At 42.2% G+C, this 24,189-nt stretch overlaps 1 protein-coding gene and 1 non-coding gene across 2 annotated transcripts in view; one reads left to right on the top strand and one right to left on the bottom strand.

Moving 5' to 3' along the window:
* The window catches only part of MRTFA (myocardin related transcription factor A), a 122,265-nt gene that overhangs the window by 59,089 nt on the left and 38,987 nt on the right, over positions 1-24,189 (top strand). Inside the window, exon 2 of the mRNA XM_049771554.1 lies at positions 14,755-14,820. Coding sequence (XP_049627511.1) covers positions 14,814-14,820 — 7 coding nt within the window. The 5' untranslated portion in view covers positions 14,755-14,813. The remainder of the gene's footprint in view (positions 1-14,754; positions 14,821-24,189) is intronic.
* On the bottom strand, positions 12,897-13,003 carry LOC126008468 (U6 spliceosomal RNA). Its single transcript, XR_007495797.1, has one exon. It is a non-coding gene; the product is annotated as a U6 spliceosomal RNA (small nuclear RNA).

The raw sequence follows: 24,189 nt of genomic DNA, 5'->3' as shown, positions 1-24,189 counted from the left end.
ATGGAAATCATTCCTGAAGTGACCAGAAAAGGCACTGATTTCACTTCTGCTTTAACTTTAACTTTATGCAGGTTGGTTTCAAAAATTTTGTGTAAAACCTGCCATAATGAAATGTTCCACTTGCAAATTCAACCACACAAACTTCAGGAAATGCAAAGTTGCAATTCTTTTAACATGAAGTCCTTCACAGTCACGCAGAAACTTGCTTTTGAGATACCTTTGCTTACTTTGGAAGTTGGAGAGTGAGAAAATCCTACAGTAGCTTAATGAGTAGTTACTAAATTAAAATAGATTGGCCTATCCCTCTTGTATTTTTCCCTTGAGTATATTCAGTTTTCTGTTATTTTTTTTTCTTTCTCCCTCACTCCCTCTCTCTCTCTTCTCTCCCCACCGCCTCTTTGGGCTCATGTTGGTCAAGTACAAGATAAGCTCTTTGGCCCCTGTACCATCTCTCAAGCCCTTGGATTTTCTTTTTCTTTCTTTCTTTTTTTTGGGGGGGGGGGCACAACAACTCAGGGATTATTCCTGGCTATGCGCTCAGAAATCACCCCTGGCTTGGGGGACCATATGGGATGCTGGGGGATCGAACCACGATCCGTCCTAGGCTAGTGCCTGCAAAGTAGACATCTTACCACTCTGCACCACCACTTCAGCCCCTGGATTTTATTTTTCTATGAAAGAACTTTTGGGGCCAGAGTGATAGTAGAGCGGGTAGACGTTTTCTGTGCATGCAGCCAACCCAGACTGAAGAAATTTTGCTGTGGCCTTAACAAGTTTAAATTATTAAATATGATTAAGCATTGTGTTGTTTATCTGTTACATATTTCCTTTAATTAAATTCCTTTCATTTTACCCATATAGATAAAATTTTATATCACCCAGGATTTTGTTCTTCAATGATGCTCAGGGTTTATTCCTGTTTTTGTTCATGACTTAGAAGAACATATGGGGCGCCAGGATTAAACCCAGGTTGGACGCATGCAAGGCAAGTGCCCTACCTGTTTTACTGTTTCTCCAGTTCTTCACATAGGATTTTAATGATGAATAATGATTGGGTTTGTGTCGTAGGACCATGGATGGTAGTGCTCAGGGACTACTCATTTTTTTTTTCATTAAAAATTTCTTTTAGCCGGGGCCGGTGATGTGGCTCTAGAAGTAAGATGTCTGCCTTGCAAGAGCTAGCCAAGGAAGGACCGTGGTTCGATCCCTAGCATCCCATATGGTCCCCCCAAGCCAGGGGCAATTTCTGAGCGCTTAGCCAGGAGTAACCCCTGAGCATCGAACGGGTGTGACTCAAAAAACCAAAGAAAAAAAATTCCCTTCAGCACAGAGTTTACTTATTTTTTCCTCTCAAAATGTTAATGTTGGGGCTGGAGATAGCATGGAGGTAGGGCATTTGCCTTGCATGCAGAATGATGGTGGTTTGAATCCCAGCATCCCATATGGTTTCCTGAACCTGCCAGGAGCAATTTCTGAGCATAGAACCAGGAGTAACCCGTGAGTGCTATTGGGGGTAACCCCTTCAAAAAAATGTTATTTATTACTTTGTTTTTGTTTTTGGGCCACACCCATTTGATGTTCAGGGATTACTCCGGGCTATGTGCTCAGAAATCTTGCTCCTGACTTGGGGGACCATATGGAACGCTGGGGGATCGAACCACACATGCAAGGAAAACACCTTACTACTTTGCTCTGGCCCCATATTTATTACTTTTTTTTTCTTTTTTTGGTTTTTGGGTCACACCCGGCGGTGCTCAGGGGTTACTCTGGCTGTCTGCTCAGAAATAGCTCCTGGCAGGCATGGGGGACCATATGGGACGCCGGGATTCGAACCAACCACCTTTGGTCCTGGATCGGCTGCTTGCAAGGCAAACGCCGCTGTGCTATCTCTCCTGGCCCCCTATTTATTACTTTTAACACAGAAAGTAAATTTCAAAATAATCAGGGGGCCAAAGAGATAGCACAGCCGTAGGGCGTTTGACTTGCACGTAGCCAATTCACAATGGATGGTGGTTTGAATCCTGGCATCTCACATGGTTCCCCATGCCTGCCAGGAGTAACCACTGAGCACCGCTGGGGGTGACCCCCAAAAAACAACAACAACAAAATCAGGACACTAAGTAGAAAAGACCTGTGAAGAGTTTCAAAAAGTATTTTAGGGCTGGAGCTATAGCACAGCAGTGGGTGTATGCCTTGCACGTGGTGACCCAGGATGGACCTGGGTTCGATCCCCAGCATCCCATATGGTTACGCCGAGCCTGCCAGGAGCGATTTCTTAGCACAGAGCCAGGAGAAACCCCTAAGCGCTGCTGAGTGGGACCCAGAGCAGCGGCACAAGCGGTAGGGTGTTTGCCTTGCATGCATTAACCTAGGACGGACCATGATTCTATTCCCCCGGTGTTCCATATGGTCCCCCAAGCCAGAAGCAATTTCTGAGCGCATAGCCAGGAGTAACCCCTGAGAATCACCGGCGTGTGGCCCTAACCCCCCCTCTCAAAGTATTTTAATAGAGAGCTTTCAAATCCATACAAAGATACAGTTGGAATAAGCAGTATGATATACTTGCTGTGGAATAACTACGGTATTCCAGGTTTTGAATCTGCTCACCTGTCACCTGCCCTCAACATAGTTGGGCACAAAATGGCAGCACCAATAGTGCCAGCAGGGAGAGTAGCAAGTGAGCCAGTCTGCCTACATTTTCTGAGTGAACACGCAGATCTGATTTTGCAGGGAAAGCGCTTATTCTTGCTGCCTTTCATTTTGGAAGGAATTGTTCAGATGGTCCTGCCAGTCTAAAAGAAGCACATCCTCAATTTATGTTAACTTCACCGCACTCAGACTTTTGGTACAAGTGCACATTATGCTCAAATCTAACTGTGAAGAAATTGTTTGAGTGTTGCCTTCCTGATTCCCGGGAAAGAGACTGATGGCATTGAAGTAGCTGGTAATTCAGGATCTATCTGCTGCAGTTAGAGAAGATTACTCCAAAGGAAGATGACCTAACATAAAGATGAGCTTCATTTCTTCAAATAATTTGTTCAAATGGTCGTTTTTTTTTTCTAGGAGTAGCAGTGCTGAGGGGCTCTTGGCTCTGTGCTTAGGCTTTGTTTGTGGCAGAGCTTGGACACAGGACCATATGTGGTGCTAGAACTTGAGCTGGGGTTAGTTGTGTGCGGAGTAAGCACCTTACTCCCTGTACTGTCTCACTTGCCCTTCTCCAAATGATCTTTGAAGATGTAAGAAAGTGATTTATTCCCATACACGCAATTATTTTTAATATCAATATGTGTGTTTTTGTTACGTCTTTTGATATTGCTCTGAAATTTCATGTGGTATAGGAGAAAAGTCACAAAGTTTGAGATTAGGCATTTTTTGGTTTGTTTTGTTTTGGGGTCACATCATGGTGCTCACTTTGGTTTTTGGTTTTTGGGTCCCACCCAGTTGCATTCAGGAGTCACTCCTGGCTCTGTGCTCAGAAGTTGCTCCTGGTAGGCTCTGGGGACCACCATATGGGATGCTGGATTCTAACTGGGGTCTGTCCTGTGTTGACCTCATGCAAGGCAAACACTCCACTGCTATGCTGTTGCTATCTCCCCAACCTAACCCATTTTTTAAAACTCTAGAATCTAGGGGCCGGGCGGTGGCGCTGGAGGTAAGGTGCCTGCCTTGCCTGCGCTAGCCTAGGACAGACCGCGGTTCGATCCCCTGGCGTCCCATATGGTCCCCCAAGAAGCCAGGAGCAACTTCTGAGCGCATAGCCAGGAGTAACCCCTGAGCGTCACAGGGTGTGGCCCAAAAAAAACAAACAAAAAAAAAAAAACCACTCTAGAATCTAGATCAATACATGTATGAAGCTGTTAGTATCTCTGCAGTTATTTAACTAACCTCTTTGGGATTCAGTTGTTGGGTTTTGTTTTGTTTTTTCTTTTTCTTTTCCTTTTTCTTTTTCTTTTGCCACACCAGGTGATGCTCAGGGGTAACTCCTGGCTATATGCTCAGAAATCACTCCTGGCTTTGGCTTTCAGGACCATATGGGACGCCAGGGATTGAATCCAGGTTCGTCCTGGGTCAGCCATGTGCAAGGCAAATGCCCTACTGCTGCACTATTGCTCTGGCCCCTTGTTTTTATTTTTCTTTAGACAATAAAGACAAGACCTCAAATATTTGTTTATCTCTACAGTATATACAGCCCAGTGACTGCATAATGTTCAGTGTATCAGATCCCTTGTTTATTTTTTGTCTTAGTTCTTTCTCCAGATAAGTCTTTGCTCATGTTTGCACTTGCTATTTCTGTTACCTGAAACACTTCCCAGAAACTTTCATGATTTATCTTATTTATGTTTTGCGTTAGGAGCTACCTGTTTCTTCAGAAAGTTCTCTTTTATACTCTAAAACTACCACCTTCCCAGTCTCTGTTTTCTTAGTTGACTATATTTTAGTTCTGTAATGTACCACCAGGATTTATATCTGTATTTTATTATGTTTCTCCCTCCAGAATATATGTACTGTGAGAGCAGGACCTTGTCTTTACCATTTCATTATTTTATCACCTAAAGTATCGGGACATGATGAATGAATACTATAGGCTCAGTAACTGAATTTATCAAGTAGAATCTCCCTTGTATCATGTAAGGTCCCTGGAAAACTCTAGAAACAGCTCGTATCAGAAGTGTGTATCTTTGCCCTTTCAGTGTGAATTTTTCTGCTTTAAAAGCTAAGTGAAGATCCAGAGTGATGACATAGCAGGTAGGGTGCTTGCTTTGCATGTAGCTAACCCGAGTTATGTTCCCAACACATCATACCAAGCTAGTAGACCTGTGAATTTCTCTTTTTAATTCCAAATAGTTTTCTGTCTCTAGGAGAGAGAAGCCCCTTAGAATTGCCCTTCGTGTGAGACCACTGTTTTTTGACATTCTAGTCTTTCGGAAATTTGAGTGTAAGGTGCCTTTACAGATTCCAGGGTTCTAAAACGTCATATACTATTCATTGAAATCACTCGGATTTTCCTGTGGTTAGTAATTATTAGATTATTTTTCTACAGTCCTCCCATACCCACAACTATGTACAAACACACAGAGCACTTAGTGTGTAGTCATTTTGAAGCACTGATATGATATCAACTGATTAGGGAACTGATATATTTTGTAAAGGAAGAGAAACACAACATGTATTGGTGGTTAAGTGCCCACTCAGGCTGTAAATTCAGAGAGCTCAGGCACAGTTCCTACCCTGAATCATTTAGGACCTTGGGAAATCGTTTAATTTCTAATGTTCAATTTTCTCAAAAGATAGTTTCATAGGGGTATATTCCACTCTGTGGAATCAAGTGATGCAAGTGTGGTTTCTATCATTCTGTGAAATTATTATACAATACAGAGAAGCCTTTTATTTTCCACATTTTATTACTCAGAGTTGTTTTCATCAGCTGGCTCTTGTAAATTATCGGATTAGAAATGTAAGTAGCCTCTCTTTATCAGCTCTGAAGATATCTTATTTTTCTATTCCTGGTAGTATTTAAATAAAACGAAAGATATTTATCTTTATTATGTATGATTCATAAGGAAGATTATTTGAGAGATAATTTAACTCATGCTTCTATACTCTAAGAAAGATTTCTATATGGGGTTATGAAAAGGTTTAAGTGATTCTTGAGATTTTTTTTTTTGTGTGTGTGATTTTTTGGGTCACACCCGGCAGGGGTTATTTCTGGCTCCAGGCTCAGAAATTGCTCCTGGCAGGCACAGGGGACCATATGGGGCGCCGGGATTCGAACCGATGACCTCCTGCATGAAAGGCAAACGCCTTACCTCCATGCTATCTCTCCGGCCCCGATTCTTGAGAATTTTGATAGAACTTAAATAAATTTGAAATCTCATTCCAGGTGGACTGAGGCACAAGCAATTTTACTCATGTATTCATGTATGTTCTAGTTGCTCATCAGATGTTCCACACTTGCTTGTAGTGCTCACACAGTTCCAGTGCTTCCTTGAGGATTACAGACTTTAATCTGGTGCCCACACTTGTCTAGTTGCAGTATGAAGATCACATGCTCTGATTGACAGCAGTTGTTCCAAATGACACATAAATGCTTGAATTACAGTCAGGTGTGCAGAGCACTGATGGGAACCCAACTCAGGACCTCAGGAGACAAGACTCACCTGCTAAGTCATCCTAGGCCCGGGCTTCTATTATTTTAAAACAGAATTAGATGGCTCCAAATTCCAAATTCATCATTATTATTTATACTTATAGAAATGAATAGTTTATTTTTGCTTTAGAGATGATGTCATTTAGTTTTGGAAATCTTTTTTGTTGTTGTGTTTTTGTTTGGGGGCCACACATGGCAGTGCTCAGGTGTTCCTCCTGGCTCTGCACTCAGGACTCACTACTGGAGGGTTCAGGAAATCATATGGGATTCTGGAGATAAGTTGGTCCTGGGTCAGCAAGGTGAAAGACAAATGCTTTGCTTTGCTATCTTTCCAGCCCCTTCTTTTGGAAATCTTAACTCTTGATTGGAGATTTGATCTTTTTTTTTTTTTTTTTTTTTTTTTTTTTTTTGTGGTTTTTGGGTCACACCCGGCAGTGCTCAGGGGTTATTCCTGGCTCCAGGCTCAGAAATTGCTCCTGGCAGGCACGGGGGACCATATGGGACGCCGGGATTCGAACTGATGACCTCCTGCATGAAAGGCAAACGCCTTACCTCCATGCTATCTCTCCGGCCCCGGAGATTTGATCTTAATCTTTCTTTTAGTAATTAAGTTTTGTCTGAAGGAAGTAAAGTGCACAAACTTTTAAATTTTTGAATAACTTTGTTTGTTTTTGGTTTTTGGGCCACACCTGGCAGCGATCAGGGGTTACTCCTGGCTCTACACTCAAAAATCGATCTTGGCAGGCTCGGGACCATATGAGATGCCAGGGATCGAACCCGAGTCAGTCCCAGGTCAGCTGTGTGCAAGGCAAACACCTTACTACTGTGCCATTGCTCCAACCCCTAAATTTGGGAATAATTTTAGACATAAAAATGTCCTATAGATAGGGCAGAATTTCCATATTCTCGTTATCTAGTTGCCCATATTGCTAGCATCTTATAGCACTGTAATATGTTTGTAAAAACTAAAAGATTAATATTGAGTAGATTGTCACCATACTTTATTGAGCTTTCACTTGTTTTTCCATTTTGACTTCTTTCTGTTCGGAGATTATTTCTAGAATATTACGTTGCATTTAACCATATTTCGCTTTTAGGTGATGCGGTCTTTAAGCATCCCAGAAACAATTTTCCTTTCTCATCTCCACATATTCTTTTTTGTCTTAGTTTTCTAGATGAATTTCAGTAGGTTCTTTTTTCTCTGGGAACAGATAAATGAATCTTTCTGAGTTTCATAAGGACTATTGTCAGTTTAGAATTTTAGGAGTGTTCTTTAATATTTATTTGAGGCTGAGTGAAGCTAATCAACTTGTAGCAGAGCCAGCATTGGAACTTGTATTTTCTTATTTCTTTGATATTATTTGGTCTCTCATTTAAAGGCCAATTCTATAACCATATTGTTTTCAGTTGGATCTTACAAAATATTCATATGATCACCCAAAACACATTGATTTCCTTCTATCCTGAGAAATCATGGTTGACAGTGAGTGAACCCTTGTGATTAGGATAGGACTAATTATAGAATACACTGAGCCTTTAAAAAATGTTTACTTAAAAAAAAAAAAAAGCTTCAGCCAGAAATACATTTTTGATGTTGCTTACACTGTGCTTATCCATAAAGGCTGGTTTGCCAAATTGAAGAAGGAATATTAATTTTACAGTGCTAGAGAAATTTGGAATTTAGAAAGTTTGAGAAAACTATGAATAAGAAACAGTAGAAGAAAAACAGTTCCATGTACGCTGTAACATAGGGACTGAGAACCTAAAAAAGCAGAAGAGACCAAGGAAAGGAATGAGTGAGCACAGAAACACAGGCACATCTTTCTTTCTTTCTCTGGAATAACTTTGAGAAAAACTTCTGGGACCAGAGACTTAGTACAAAGTCAATACAAAATCAGATGCTTGACTGCATGCATCTGTGACCAAAACAGTGGTTCCCATCTCCGATCCCGATATGGTCCTCATTAATATTGCCAGGTGTGGCCCCTGAATACAAAGCCAGGTGTGATGCCTCAGGACTACTGGGTGTGACCCAAAAGCCAAATTTTTAAAAATTTGAAAGGTTGGAGACTACAGTAACCAGGGACCCAGAGTAATAAGAATGATTGGGGGCGGGGGTCACGCGGAGAGATAGCATGGAGGTAGGGCGTTTGCCTTGCATGCAGAAGCAGAGCGGTTTGAATCCCAGCATCCCATATGGTTCCCCGAGCCTGCCAGAAGTAACCCCTGAGTGCTGCCGGGTGAGAGCCAAAAACAAAAACAAACAACAACAACAACCAAAAAGAATGATTGGGGGATTACAATTTTAGTGTGATGATCAGCTTGAGATACCATTTTTTTGGGTTTGATTTTTTTTTTGCCTTTGAAGCTTTTGGAGCGGTGCTCAGGATCCACAAGGGCTTTATTCAGTACTGGGAAAGGGTGAACAAATAGTACCAGAAGCTGAATGAACCCAGTGCTAGGAACTGAACCAGACCAAGTGCCCTGCACATGAAAGGTATTTGCTCTCCCCTTTGAGCCACATCTGTGCCCTGAGCAAACCATAAACCTGGTATGTATGTGCTACTCTACATAGAAAGAGCTTTGCTTCTCTTTCTGTGACTTTCACTGTTGAGTAGTATAACTTTTGTATACACGTACACTCCCCTCAAACACACATAGATATTTATAACTATTTGAACCTGGTTTTAAAATTTCAACACTGAAAAAAATTATGAACATGTCTGTATCTTGCTCATAAATTCAGGTGACTTGAATCTTGGGTGACAAAGACCTTTGGTAGTAGGAAAAGTGTACCATCTAAAGTTGAATTTTCCTTTCTTTTTTTTTTTTTTTGGTGGGCAGGTCTCCCATACAGTGCAGGGAGACAATGACCATTCTGTGATACTTCAGTGATACGGTCTTGATGGTTCAGTGCTTCGGCCAACCTTGGGTACCTTAGGGGCTTTGTAGAACTGGGTATCAAACTTGGAACCTCATACACATAAGGCATGCTCTCCAACCCTTTGAACTCTCTGTCCCCTTCTGTCACTTTTCAAGTAAAAATAAATATCATGTATAGAATTTTATATGTATTATATGCAAACCTCTTATATAGTAGTATGTTCTCTCAATTTGAGTTTCTTTTATTCCCATCACACTAAAGAATTTCAGGGTTGAAGAGTTAGTACAGAGGATAACTCACTTGCTTCCACAAGGTTGACTGGAAATCAGTCCCTGGAACTCGTGGTTTGGTTTCCTGAGCTTTGCCAGGAGTGATCTCTGAGAATAGAGCCAGGAATAAGCCCTGGGTACTACGAGCTAGGGTTTTCCTCCCTCAAGGGAAAATTCCATGATAGAGCCCTAACAGCACACATTCTCCAAGCCCTGTCAGGCATAAGACGTGGCTGGGCATTGGTGGGTGTGATCCAAAAACTCCCACTCCACTAAGAAAGAATTCATGAGATTGTTCCCTGAGCACTAACAGGAGCAGCCTCCAGTGTGGCCTAAAAATTTCAGGGAAAAAAAGAATTCCCAGGGCCGGGAAGGTGGCACTAGAGGTAAGGTGTCTGTCTTGCAAGCGCTAGTGTAGGATGAACCGAGGTTCGATCCCCTGGTGTCCCATATGGTCCCCCAAGCCAGGGGCGATTTCTGAGCACATAGCCAGGAGTAACCCCTGAGTGTCAAATGGGTGTGGCCCCCCCAACACAAACAAACAAAAACAAAAAAACAAAAAAAGAATTCCCAAGAGGTTGAGAACTATATCTTACTCACATATCTCTCTGAGAATTCCAAGATGTTTGAATGCTCCCACTAAAAAAACCATGGGAACACTCCAACCACTTAGTTGGCATGTGGTACCTGTTTTCTTTGAGAATACTTTCACTTTTTTGACATTAAACATTTATTTTTAATTTTTTTATTAAGGTATCATGATTTAAAAAGTTATTCATAGTTGGATGTTTTAGGCATGTAATGTCCCAACACTAATCCATTCTTACCAAGAATAGTTTTAACTTTTGTGTAAAGTAAAAAATGCTTTTATTTCCCATTTTCTGACAGTGCAAATACACTGAAATAGTGGCTCAGTTTATCTGGTTAACTACTATATATCACTAGCAGCAAGCATAGTGTCTCATGTATATGGTAGATACTCAAGTTTCTGCAAGTTTTCAAATTTTGTGCAATGCTGGTCATAGAAACCAGAACCTGGGGCCGGTGAGGTGGTGCTAGAGGTAAGGTGTGTGCCTTGCAAGCGCTAGCCAAGGAAGGACCACGGTTTGATCCCCCGGCGTTTCATACCTGGGTTGGCTGCATTCAAAACAAGTGCCCTGCCCACTGTACTATCGCTCTGTTCCCAAGAAATGAAGTTTTTTTTTTTTTTTTATTGTTGGTGGTGGTTTTGGGGCCACACCCGGTAATGCTAAGGGGTTACTCCTGGCTATGCACTCAGAAATTGCTCCTGGCTTGTCGGACCATATGGGATGCTGGGGGATTGAACCGTGGTCCATCCTAGGTCAGCTGCGTGCAAGGCAAACACCTTACCACTGCACCACCACTCTGGCCCCAAGAAATGGAGTTTTTTAATGTGGGTATCACTAAATGTTTTTCCATGCATCTGCAATTAACCAAGTATAAAAATACCACTAAACTATAATTAGTGATGAGAAGAATAATCTATCAGTATGTGCTTAGCTTTGGCAGTTCTTGTTCTCTTCTTCTGGTAGGATATATTATCTAGCTCAAATTTAAGTTGATTTACTAAATTGAATTTTGTTTGCTTGCTATAGTTCTAGGGCTCTCTCTCATAGGATCTCATACATGAGAGTATTCTCTCTACTGCTGAGCTACATTTCAGCTTCTGTATTTGCTTATTCTGGAACTGCTATTTAAATGTTAATGATGATGGGGTGGAGTATATCAATTTTTAAATCGAAATTTTGGGAATTTATGGAAGGAACACAATTTGGAATAAGAAGGTACTATCAAAAATGCCTTTTAACGGGGCCGGAGAGATAGCATGGAGGTAAGGCATTTGCCTTGCATGCAGAAGGTCGGTGGTTCGAATCCCAGCATCCCATATGGTCACCTGAGCTTGCCAGGAACAATTTCTGAGCATGGAGCTAGGAGTAACCCCTGAGTGCTGCCGGGTGTGACCCCAAGAAAAATTTCTTTTAACAGTACTTATTAAGTCTGCTAAGTTAAGTTGTACATATAAGAACTTAGACGATGTTGTGTCATACCACATATATTAGAATCATATGTAAAACTCACAGAAGTAAATTTATTTTTTGTTTTATTTTGTTTCTTTTTTTTTGGGGGGGGGGGACATAACCAGTTATTGTGATCAAAGAACATGAGTAGTGTGATTTTTGATCCAAGTTGAGGCTTGTTTCATGACCTAGTTTGTATAGAATCCTTCCTAGAGAATGTTCAACCTGAGTTGTTGGTAGAATACATCCAAGTCTTTCATGTCCTGACACATAGTTATAGAGAAGATGAACTACTGTATTTTCCGGCGTATAAAACGACTGGGCGTATAAGATGACCCCTTAATTTTGCAGTTAAAACACAGGTTTAGGCCTATATTCGCTGTATAGACAGAACGTTCCTGTGCTGCAACTATATGTACCACAGTGAGCCAATCACAACAAGCAAAGGTTCAAAGGTTCTACTCTCATAGATGTCCTCTCTGACTCTGGCCAATCTGAGCAGCCTTTTGACAGTGTAGATTCGGGTCCAGAACATTGTCTAATTTGCATGCATAAAAGCCTGCTTGGATTGGCTGAGTTAGAGAGACTGTCCGAGCAGCCTTGCAGTGATTGGTGAGGATCGAGTTGGAAAATTCGTTTCGTGGCAATATCCAGACGATTTTCATTTAGCAGCATATTGAAACATTTTTTGGGATATACTCGGCGTATAAGATGACCCCCAATTTTCGATTGACTTTTTTTTTGTTTCAAAAGTCATCTTATACGCCGGAAAATACGGTAAATGTTTTTTTATTCTAAATCACTGGAACACCAGGAAGTTCAATTAAAATAAAATTGAGATGATTTTTAGTGATGGTTTTATCTTAGAAAACACCAGAATGGCTTCCTTCCTCCTTCCTTCCTCCTTCGTTCCTCCTTCCTCCTTCCTTCCTTGCTTGCTTCTTTCCTCCTTCCTTCTTCCTTCCTTCCTCCCATTCTCCTTCCTTCCTCCTTCCATTCTCCTTCCTTCCTTCTTCCTTCCCTCCCCCTCCCTCCCTCCCTCCCCAAATAAAGGAAAAAAAAAAAAAAAGAAAACATCAGAATGACATTTACACATTTATTTAGGTATTTTATTTTGGTGTTGGGTCAATACCCAGCAGTGCTCAGGCTAGTCCTAGCTCTGTGGTCAGGAATGACTCCTCCCAGTGGTGCTTGTGGGATGAAAGTGGATCTCACCTGTGGGGTTCAAATATGGGTTGCTCATATGTAAGGCAAGCACTTTACGTCTTGTACTATCTCTCCAGCCCCATCTACCTATTTGTTTTTTTAATGTATTGAGACTTTTAAATTTTTTTTTGTTTATTTTTTGGGCCACCCCCTGTGATGCTCAGGGGTTATTCCTGGCTATGTGCTCAGAAATTGCTCCTGGCTTTGGGGACCATAGAGGACGCTGGGGAATCGAACCACAGTCTGGCCTAGGCTAGCGTGTGCAAGGCAGTTGCCTTACGGCAGATATCTTACCACTTGTACCACTGCTCCGGCTCCCCCCTTGAGACTTCCTAATTTTAATATTTTTTTAAAATATGGAACGCTTCACGAATTTACGTGTCATTCTTGCGCAAGGGCCATGCTAATCTTCTTTGTATCGTTCCAATTTTAGTATATGTGCTGCTGAAGCGAGCACTAATATTTTGTTTTTTAAAGAACAACATAATTTTAATTCCAGGGGCCCAAGCGATAGCACAGCGGTAGGACTTTTGCCTTTCAAGCGACTGATCCAGGATGGACCTCGGTTCTATCCCTGGTGTTCCATATGGTGTCCCAAGCCAGGAGCGATTTCTGAGCACATAGCCAGGAGTAGTAACTTGAGCGTCACTGGGTGTGGCCAAAAGCCCAAAAAAATAATAATAATTTTAATTCCTGGAAAGAAATGTTTTCAGACTTTGTTCCAGCCAGGTCAGTTCTTCAGTAGATCATTTCTGGTAGCATTTTCTTCCTTTGAAATATGAGTTTCTTCATAGCTGAGAGTCAGATATCAGAGTAGTGAGGGATAAGAAAATGTTCATAATATTTTGCCTTTGATCTTCTCAAGCAAAACTTTGTGAATTTTTTTTTAACACAAACTGGATTTTTTTTTCAATATAATACCTTTTCTACTAGTATGTTATTTCTAGTTAAGAGGTATTTTCCTGGGAGAAAGAGAGAAAGAAAATTCTTAACCAAGAGAGCATTGGGTAGGGCATGAAACAATAATACCCTTTAGGTTTACTGGCATCTGGAATAAAGATAATTCTCTAAGAGCCAGAGTACTGTAAGTAAGACATTTACCTTGCACACTCCCAACCCAGGTTCAAGGCACCCAACCCAGGGCCTTGGCACTGCGTATAGTTCCTTGAGTACAGCGAGGAGTGATCTCTGAGCAGAGTCAGTGGTAAACCCCGAGCATAGACCCAAACCACCACGTGCCCCACCCATCTTTTCCTCAAGAAGATAATATCCAATAATGTTATTTTGGAGGGATCTATCTGATTGGGGGCCTATTCCTGGTTCAGTGCTTTAGGATCAAACCCAGGGCCTCACATACCTGGCAGGTTCTCTGTCACTGAAGCACATTCAGGCCCTGATAATTTCTTTTTACTTAAAAAAAAAATATATATATACACACACACACACACACACACACACACACACACACACACACACACACACACACACACACACACCTATTCTTTCATCAAATGGTATTGCTAGTATAGAATTAGGAGAAACATCCATCACCCTCCCTAGCCCAGATGTGTTCTGAATCATTGAGAATGGATGCTTTACCTCAGAAAAGGACTCTTAAGTGAAGAGGAAGAGAAAGGAAGAAAAGAGGTTTATTGATGGTGAAATATTTTCTGGTCTAAAGAAATACATCGCTTGGAGAGAATGGGTATAATTTTTAGATACAAAAGATTTTTTTTGAATAGTTAATGGGTCCTGGTCTGCATGAATAGCTGTATGATTAACACTTGCACACTTGCTCCCTAGAAGACATTTTAGAACAACTAGGAAGCTTGATAGCAAAACAAGGGGTGGTCCACATTGTAGTGTGTTTAAGAATTTGATCTTTGGTTCTCTTTCTAGTCTTATGAGGAGGTTCAGTGTTATGGGAGGGTTTGGGCATTAGGCAAGTCTTTGGTACTTTGTGGATTGTTATCACTCTGCAAGACCCTTCGCAACTTCCTCTCGCCACCCACAGCAGAATACGGAAACCCTGCTGTATCAGGCCACTTCTGCAATTACAGGCAGTCACAATTCAAAGGGATCCTTCTTTCACTCTACATACACCCTGTCGTTTGGAGACTTTGTTTTTGTTTGCCTTTGAAAATGTGTTTTTTACGGTGGAATGTCAAACAGAACCTTCATCTTCACTCTCTTCTTGCTGCCTTGCAGTGCTGCAGTTGAAGCTCCAGCAGCGTCGGACACGGGAAGAACTGGTGAGCCAAGGGATCATGCCTCGTAAGTACTGTTCATACTGTGACATTTGACAGAGTTGTTTTCAGACATTGTCGTGTGGACCAGTGTGCCACGGGAAGTGTCTAATACAGAGAACCAGAATGTCGGGTTTCATTTTTCACTCTCTTGCGCTTTACCTATATTTCAGCAATTCTCAGTCACTAATAGTTAATTAAAATAAACGGCCATAACTGGCCAGTTCATTAAAATAAACAGCATTATGTTAAAAAGCATGGTTGAATCATCTTTCACTTTTGGTTTTTTTTTTTTTTTTTTTTTTGGTTTTTGGGCCACACCCGGTCGACGCTCAGGGGTTACTCCTGGCTACGTGCTCAGAAATCGCCCCTGGCTTGGGGAGGACCATATGGGACGCCGGGGGATCGAACCACAGTCTTTCCTTGGCTAGCGCTAGCAAGGCAGACACCTTACATCCAGCGCCACCTACCCGGCCCCATCTTTCACTTTTGAATTGAATTACACTTTCTTTCTTTTTTTTTTTTTTGGGTTTTGGTTTTGGGACCACACCCGGCAGCGCCCAGGGATTATTCCTGGCTCTCTGCTCAGAAATCTCTCCTGGCAGGCACAGGGGACCGCCATATAGGATGCTGGGTTTCGAACCACCGTTGGTTCTGAATTGGCACTTGCAAGGCAAACACCCTACTGCTGTGCTCTCTCTCCAGCCCCTAAATTACACCTTTTTTTTTTTGGTTTTTGGGCCACACCCGTTTGACACTCGGGTTATTCCTGGCTATGCGCTCAGAAATCGCCCCTGGCTTGGGGGGACCATATGGGACACCGGGGGATCTAACCTCGGCTAGCGCTTGCAAGGCAGACACCTTACCTCTAGCGCCACCTTCCCGGCCCTGAATTACACCTTTTAAAGGGTTTCTATGCTCTTTTACACTTTACAAAAGGCGCAGATCTTAAGCTGGAGTATAGTAAGGAAGAACTGACTGACATGTTTTGCTCCAGTACTCAAGTTTTTAAGAGAAAATACCTTTGCACCTGATATTTTGAATCAAGAACAACCTTTTTTAGAGTGGGATCCTCTTAACACCCGGAGGCTGGCATGGGTATGTGTCTGAATAGAGTTATTGAAGGAGATTATTGCAGAGCTGGACATACTGGGAGCAGAGCCACATCACTTGGGAGAGAAATGAAACCAACAGTGAAATTTCATGAGCAGTTTTTAAAAAGTTGCCTATACTGCCAACAGCTGTGTCAATTGAGTAAGGAAGCTAGACCCAACAAGATTTTGCTCCTTTTGACATTTCTTTGTAAGTCACCAGATGAGAACTGAGGTCCTACTTCTTCTTCTTTCTTTTCTCTCTATATGTTATCGGTATTTGGATATGCCCTAATGAAGTGAAATAATAGATCATACAACAACTTCTAGTTACACAGTGGGGAGGAACTGAAATTTTCATTTTAATTCAGTGTTTGCACGCCTATGGCCACTGCATTTTCCTAATTCTCCTTTACTTGTTCTTTAAAATTTTCTTTTAAATTTTTATTTAAATTTATTAAATTTATTATTATTAAATTTATTAAAAATTTCTTTTAAAATTTTATTAAAGCACCATGGCATACAAAGTTATTCATAGTTGTTTTAAACATACAGTGGTCCAGCACCGATTCCACAACCGTGTCATCTTCCCTACACCAATGCTTCCTAGCCACTCCAATATCTCTCCCACTCCCCCTGCCCACTTGCTATTTTGACAGGCACCCCAATTATTCTAAGTACTTCATATAAGTGATATCATACTGTGTTTATCCTTTTTCTGGCTTACTTCATTTAACATGGTATCTTCCAGTTCCACCTTGTTGTAGCAAATTGTGTTATTTCATCATTCCTTACAGCTGTGTAGTAATTGCGCGCACATGTGTCTGTGTGTGTGTGTGTACGTGTGTACACGGCATTTTCATGATTTGCCTATCTGTTGCTAGACATCTAGGTTGATTCCAAGTCTTAGTGATTGTATTTGAGTGCTTCAGTAAATAATGGTATGCATACATTCTTTTGAATGAATAGTTTTTCTGTCCTGGATCAGAAAACCAGAATACTCAAAAATGGAATTGCTGGATCATATGGCAGCTCAATTCTGAGTTTACTGAGAACCCTCCATACTGTTTCCTATAGTGGTTACCCCAGACAACATTCCCACCAGTAGTGGAAGAGAGTCCTTTTTCATCACATTCCCGCTAACAGATTGTCTCAAGTATTTTTGATATGTGCCATCATCTTATTGTTATCTTGATTTGGATTCCTTAATAACAAATGATAACAAATAACAAGTGAAAATAGTTTATGTGCCTGTTGGCCATCCATTGGTCTTTCTCAGAGAAGTATATATTCATTTCCTCTCTCCCCACCCCTCCCCCCCCTTTTTTTTTTTTGGTTTTTGGGCCACACCCAGTGACACTCAGGGGTTACTCCTGGCTATGTGCTCAGAAATTGCTCCTGGCTTGGGGGACCATATGGGACGCCAGGGGATTGAACTGTGGTTCGTCCCCTAGGCAAGTGCAGGCAAGGCAGTCTCCTTATTGCTTGCGCCACCACTCTGGCCCCATCTCCTTATTTTTTTTTTTTTTGAGTTTTTTTTTTTTAAAGATTTTTTTTGTGGGGGCCGGAGAGAAAGCATAGAGGTAAGGTGTTTGCCTTTCATGCAGAAGGATGGTGGTTCGAATCCTAGAATCTCATATGGTCCCCTGTACCTGTCAGGGGCGATTTCTGAGCATAGAGCCAGAGTAACCCCTGAGCAATGCTGGAGTTCTGTTTGAGTTTGTCGTTTGGTCCTCTTTTGACCTTTTAAATGTGCACACTTGCTGCCTTCCATTTTTTTCTTTTGGTTTTTGGACCACACATGGTGATGCTCAGGGGTTACTCCCAGCTCTATGCTCAGAAATCACTCTTCACGGGCTGGGGGACCATAATGGATGCTGAGAATTGAACCTAGGTCTGTCCCAGGTCCTCAGTGTGCAAGGCAAGCTCTTTCTCTGTGTTAACTCTCGAGCCTCTCCTAGTTTTTGACATCCTTACCAATGCTAGTTTATATTTTGTCTATATGTTTCTACGCCTATGCGATTCTCTTTTTTTTGGGGGTGTGTGTGTGTGCACCAGGTGGTACTCAGGAGTTGCTCCTGGCTCTGCACTCGGAAATTGCTCCTGGCAGGCTTGGGACCATCTGGGATGCTGAGGATCAAACCCAGTTCTGTCCTGGGTCGGCTGCTTGCAAGGCAAATGCCCTACAGCTGTGCTATTGCTCCGGTCCCATGCCTGTGAGATTCTGCTATGATATATGGCTTGTTAGTATGCTCTTTTACTCCTTCAATCCCATTTGCATGGAATCTATCTTCTTCTGAAAAAGTTCTTCTTTGAGCTGGTTGAATTTCTTGTCTAGTAATTGTATAATTTCTCTAATAAGCTTGCTTAATTTCTATTACTAGTGCAGTGAGTGTTGATTTTAGGTCCTCATCAACTAGACTCAAGCATTTTTATGGATTTGAAGATTGGAGAATTGGCCTTGGTTTCTCTCCCTATCTACAATTCAGCTGAGTTCCTTAGTTTCCCCATTGTTCGTTGAGTTTTTGTGGATGCTAATGGTGGAGGTTTAGATTCCCAGTCACTTGAGAACTGATCTGTTGAGTTGTTTATACCAGATGGCTACTAATAATACATTTGCTGTTCAGGTTATTTTCCTTACCATGCAAGTGTTATTTGAGCATGTCCAGAAAATTGTCAACTAATTATTCCACTGAGTTAAAATGAGATTTAAGGCTGTAACTATCTGAGAAATCGGAGTGCCATGTTCCACCTGCCCCAGTATATGTGAAGTAATGTTTTCACCAGGACTCACTAGTGTGCCCATATCGTTTTGAGTTTAGACGATAGATGGATGTGAGCCAAGGCCAATCTGTGGCCTAAGGGCAGAATATGACAGAGCTGGAGGAAAAGGTGGGATCCTCAAGCTTGCAGACTTGTGGCTGTGTGGGGTTTCAGGATGGGGAGGAGCAGGTCCCAGCTCCACTAGGTACCCACCTCTCCTTTACTCATTTGGAAAAATGTTTTTGAATATTTAATATGTGCCATGAGTGCAGCAAAATAAATCTAGCACCTGCTCTCAGGAGTTTTATATTTAGAAGAAGGCTATTCATAAGGAGACAGCTAAATAACAAAATCTCATATCATAGTAAGTAGTAGGAAGGTAAGATCACTGATGTTTTGGTAATAAGGAATAGGAATGAGAGGGGTCACTTTGTGATCTAGAAAAGAGAGACTAGAGCAGTAGTACAGCGGGTAGGGCATCATCCTAGCATGGGGTCAACCAGGTTTGACCCCCAACAGCCCTTATGGTCCTCCAAGCAACACAAGGAATGATATCTTAGTGCAGAGCCAGGAGGAACCCTGAGCTAGACTAATAAATATGGCACTCCAAAAAAAAATGTCTCACTGGATATTCTAATACTTTCAGACTAATATTTGAGACCAGTGGGTCAGTATAGAATATCCAGTAAAAAACCCTTAAGTATATGGTCAATTAATCGTTGACAAAGGAGCCAAGAATTTGAAATGGAATAAAGACACTCTCTTCAGCAAATGGTGTTGGAACAGTTGGATGGCCACATGTAAGTGACCTTACTAAAGTCAATTCAAAGTGGATAAAAGATTAGACCCAAATCCATAAAGTTTATTGAGGAAAACGTAGGCAGGAACACTCAAAGACTTTAAAGAAGTTTTAACAGAAGTTTTTGGTGATAGGATGCCAGTGGCAAGAGCTATGCAGGGGTAGCGAACAAGTTAGAAAAAAGAGCCAAAATTTTAAACTGTGAGAGTCAAAGAGCCACACCACGCCGTGACCTGCCAAAACAAACACTCACACAAAAGCATATAATTTTAATAATAATATGTTAAACACATATTGCATTTTGCCATTTTGAATGAGGGTAAAAATCCTGTTTGCCACCCCTGAGCTATAGCATCAAACAAAAAAGTTTCTGTATGGCAAAAGAAACAACTAAAATTATAAGACAGCTAACTGAATGGGAGAAAATGTTTGTACTCAACACATCAGATAAAGGTTTGATATCTAGAATATACAATGTACTCACCAAGATTAACTCCACAAAACCTAAAAATCCCATCAAAAAATGGGGAGAGGAAATGAACAGACACTTCTCTGATGGCAAACAGACACATGAAAAATGCTCATCATCAGTTATCAGATTTTTATTAGGGAAATAAAAATCAAGACAATGAGATATCATCTTACACCAGTGAGGATGGCACATAGCAGAAATACTGGGAATAATCTTTGTTGGTGGGGATGTGATGAGAAAGGAACCCTCATTCACTATTGGTGGAATTGTTGCCTAGTCCAACCCTTATGGAAAACAGTATGAAGAATTCTCAGTAAACTCAAAATTGAGCTTCCATACAACCCAGCAATCCCTCTTTTGGGTATCTATCCCTAGGACAGAAAAACTTTCATCCAAAAGGATGTAAAATAGCTAAGACTTGGAATCAGCGTAGATGTTCAACAACAGACAAGTGGATCATGAAGATGGGCTACATATTTGCAATGGAATACTACATAGCTGTAAGAATGATATAATTATGCAATTTGCAACAACATGGATGGAACTGGAAGACATGTTAACTGAAGTAAGCCAGAAGAAAGATAAATACAGAATGATATCACCTATATGTGGTATCTAGAATAACCACATGAAGAAATAACTAAATGGTAGTTGTCTCAAACATTGTTGGCTCCAGAGTATAGTAAGAAGAAGGAAAGAAACTGAGTGGAAGGGGCCAGAGCGGTGGTGCAAGTGGTAAAGTGCCGTGCACGCACTAGCCTAGGACAGACCGAGGTTCGATCCTCCATCATCCCATATGGTCCCCCATGCCAGGAGCGATTTCTGAGCACATAGCCAGGAGTACTGAGCATCACTGGGTGTGGTCCCAAAAAACAAACAAACAAAAAAAAAGAAGAAACTGAGTGAAAGAGGGAAAACAAAAACACAAACATGAAAAGATAGGGACCAGGGGCCATGTGGTCTCAGGTGCATTGGTAGTGTTAATAAAAAGACTGAACTTGGGGCCGGAGAGAGCATGGAGGTAGGTTATTTGCCTTGCATGCAGAAGTACAGTGGTTTGAATCCCGGCATCCCATATGGTCCCCAAGCCTGCCAAGAGTGATTTCCGAGTGTAGAGCTGCCAGATGTGACCCCACCACCCCCCTAAATAAAGAACAGAACTTGGGGCCGCAGTGATAGCACAATAGTAGGGCATTTGCCTTGCATGTGGCTGACCTGAGATGGGCTCAGGTTCTAACCTGAGCGTCTTATATGGTCCCTTGAGCCTGGCAGGTAAGATTTATGAGCTTCTAAGCACAGAGCCAGGAGTAACCCCTGAACCCTCAGGTGTGGCCAAAAACCAAAAGGACAACTAAATACCCAAGCCAAAGGCAACAACAGTGGAATCAAGAGACCCAAAACCTAACAATCTAAACTTAAACTGCTATACTGGTATAAGTATATGGACTGTTATACCGGCAGGCTAGGGGACAATGGGGATGGTATGGGATGCACCTGGGGGACATTGGTGGAAGGAGGTGGACACTGGTGGTGGGATGGGCCCTGATTCATTGTACGTCTGAAATTCAACTATGAAGGACTTCGTAAACCGCAATGGTTTCAGTAAAATACAATTTAAAACAAAAAAAGTTTAGAAAGATCTTCTTGAGAGTAAATATTTGAACTAGGGAGTCAGCCATTCAGAAGAAGAAAGAAGGGCTGGCCATGGAGCCCCTCCCCCCCAAAAGAGCAAGTATGAAGAGCTAGTACAGATAAGAGCCTGACATGCGGGCCCGGAGAGATAGCCCAGCGGCGTTTGCCTTGCAAGCAGCCGATCCAGGACCAAAGGTGGTTGGTTCGAATCCCGGTGTCCCATATGGTCCCCCGTGCCTGCCAGGAGCTATTTCTGAGCAGACAGCCAGGAGTAACGCCTGAGCACCGCCGGGTGTGACCCAAAAACCAAAAAAAAAAAAAAAAAAAGAGCCTGACATGCTTGAAAACATCAAGGAAGGGGACAGGGAGATAGTGTAAGGAGTAAGGCACAGTGCAACAACCCTGGCACCACTAGGTGTGGGCCCTCTCTTACACGCCCCCCTCCCCCCAAAAAAAACCACCAATGTGTTTTGGGTCTGGTTAGTGAAGGAGGTGCAGGATCCAGATTGGCACAATTGATGGGGCCATAGAGAGAACCTTTTCAGCCTTATGGGGCATTGAATTTTTAAGGATGAGACACCTGGGGCTGGACAGATAGCATGGAGGTAAGGCATTTGACTTGCATGCAGAAGGACGGTGGTTCAAATCCCGGCATCCCATATGGTCACCTGAGTCTGTCAGGAGCAATTTCTGAGTGTAGAACCAGGATTAACCCCTGAGAGCTGCCGGGTGTGACCCAAAAATTTAAAAATTAAAAAAAAAAAAAAAAAAGAAGGATGGGACACCTTTGAAGGCTTTTTTTTTTGGGGGGGGCACACCCGTTTGATGCTCAGGGGTTTACGCCTGGCTAAGTGCTCAGAAATTGCCCTGGCTTGGGGGAAACCATATGGAACACAGGGGGATAGAACCGCAGTCCTTCTTGGCTAGCACTTGCAAGGCAGACACCTTACCTCTAGTGCCACCTCTCCAGCCCCACCTTTGAAGGCTTTTATAAAAGCAAGTGAAAGTGGGATTTGAGGGGGTCAGAGTAATAGCACAGAGGAAAGGGCATTTGCCTTGCTGCAGCTGACCTGGGACCCTCAGCATCCCATATGGTCCTCTGAGCCTACCAGGAGCCGTTTTGAACACAGTCAGGAGTAATCCCTGAGCACTGCTGGGTGAGTCCCAAACAACAACAATAACAACAACAACAACAACAACAAAAGTGTGATTTGGTTTATCATGCCTTCCATTTGTGAGAGCTAGAACTGTAGAATTAATAAAAGGTGTCTGAGATCTGGCTCTGTCCTTAGCACATTAAAGCATTTAAGTTTCAAATTTATCCTTTTTCTTTATCATGTTCATCAGACCATTTATCCACATTCTGCTGTCTTGCTTCCTGTGAAGGTTCCCCAGCCCCTGCATTTACTGTCAGGTAGAGCAGCTGGCTTCTTCAGTGGGTCCTTAATGTGATCTGGTTGGGCAGTGTGGTACTAAAGCATCAGAGATCTCCCCATCTTTCACTCTTTGTAAAGGAAAGAGGTCCAGGGTTTTCTCTACTTGTCCCTGATACCAAGAACACTGTGTGTTCAGGGGGCTGGAGTCATGGTGCAGCGGTAGGATGTTTGCCTTGCACACAGCTGACCCAGGACAGACCATGGTTCAATCCCCTGGCGTCCAGTATGGTCCCTGAGCCAGGAGCAATTTCCAAGCATCACCGAGTGTGGCCCAAAATCCAAATAAATAAATAAATAAATAAATAATTAAATAAATAAATAAATAAATAACACTGTGTGTTAATTGTACTCAAGGGTAGTCATAGATGTTATAGGGATTAAAGGAAGAAACAGTTTGATACCTGCTCTCAAGACATTTAATTCTATTTGGGTATGAACTATAACTCAGATACAAAATAAGAGCAATTCATTACCGGTCAGTGGGATGCTGACTATAATTACAATATTAGTAATTAGTAATTGACATAATTACAGCACTGGTTCAGAGAGCATAATGCTACTTCTCAGGATCTGTAACATGTTCAGGATACTTCTGTTCTCAGTGCCTGGCAATAAAGGAAGGAAGAAAGATAGCCAGTTAGGGGTTTGAGGGTGACTGGAACAGATCTCTCTTTCTTTTTTTTTTTTTTTTTTTTTTTTTGGTTTTTGGGCCACACCCAGTTATGCTCAGGGGTTACTCCTGGCTATGTGCTCAGAAGTTGCTCCTGGCTTGGGGGACCATATGGAACACCGGGGGATCGAACCGCGGTCCGTCCAAGGCTAGCGCAGGCAAGGCAGGCACCTTACCTTTAGCGCCACCGCCCGGCCCCCCAGATCTCTCTTTCTGTCTGTCTCTTTCTCTGTCTCTCTGTCTCTCTGTCTCTGTCTCTGTCTGTTTGTCTGTCTCTCCTTTCTCCCCCTCCCTCACTTGCTTGCTCGAGAATAGACTTCCTTGCTATAGGATGAATGGGTAACCCTGCCTGAGAATATTGAGAACATAGCTTCCTCCCTCATACAGAGAGCCGCCTTCAGCTGAGAGTACAGTTTCGGTTTTCAGCTTTGCTTGAGAAGCAGGCAGGCAGCATGGGCAGGGTGAGAGTAGTACAAGTAGGGTGCTTGCTTTATGACTGAGTTGACTTTGGTTCCCTCCATAAAAGAAAGTAGG

This window comes from Suncus etruscus, chromosome 4 (assembly GCF_024139225.1).
Source record: "Suncus etruscus isolate mSunEtr1 chromosome 4, mSunEtr1.pri.cur, whole genome shotgun sequence".
Classification (NCBI taxonomy): domain Eukaryota; kingdom Metazoa; phylum Chordata; class Mammalia; order Eulipotyphla; family Soricidae; genus Suncus; species Suncus etruscus.
Note: the sequence above shows the minus strand (reverse complement) of the source record. Positions and strands in the feature narration are given on the sequence as shown.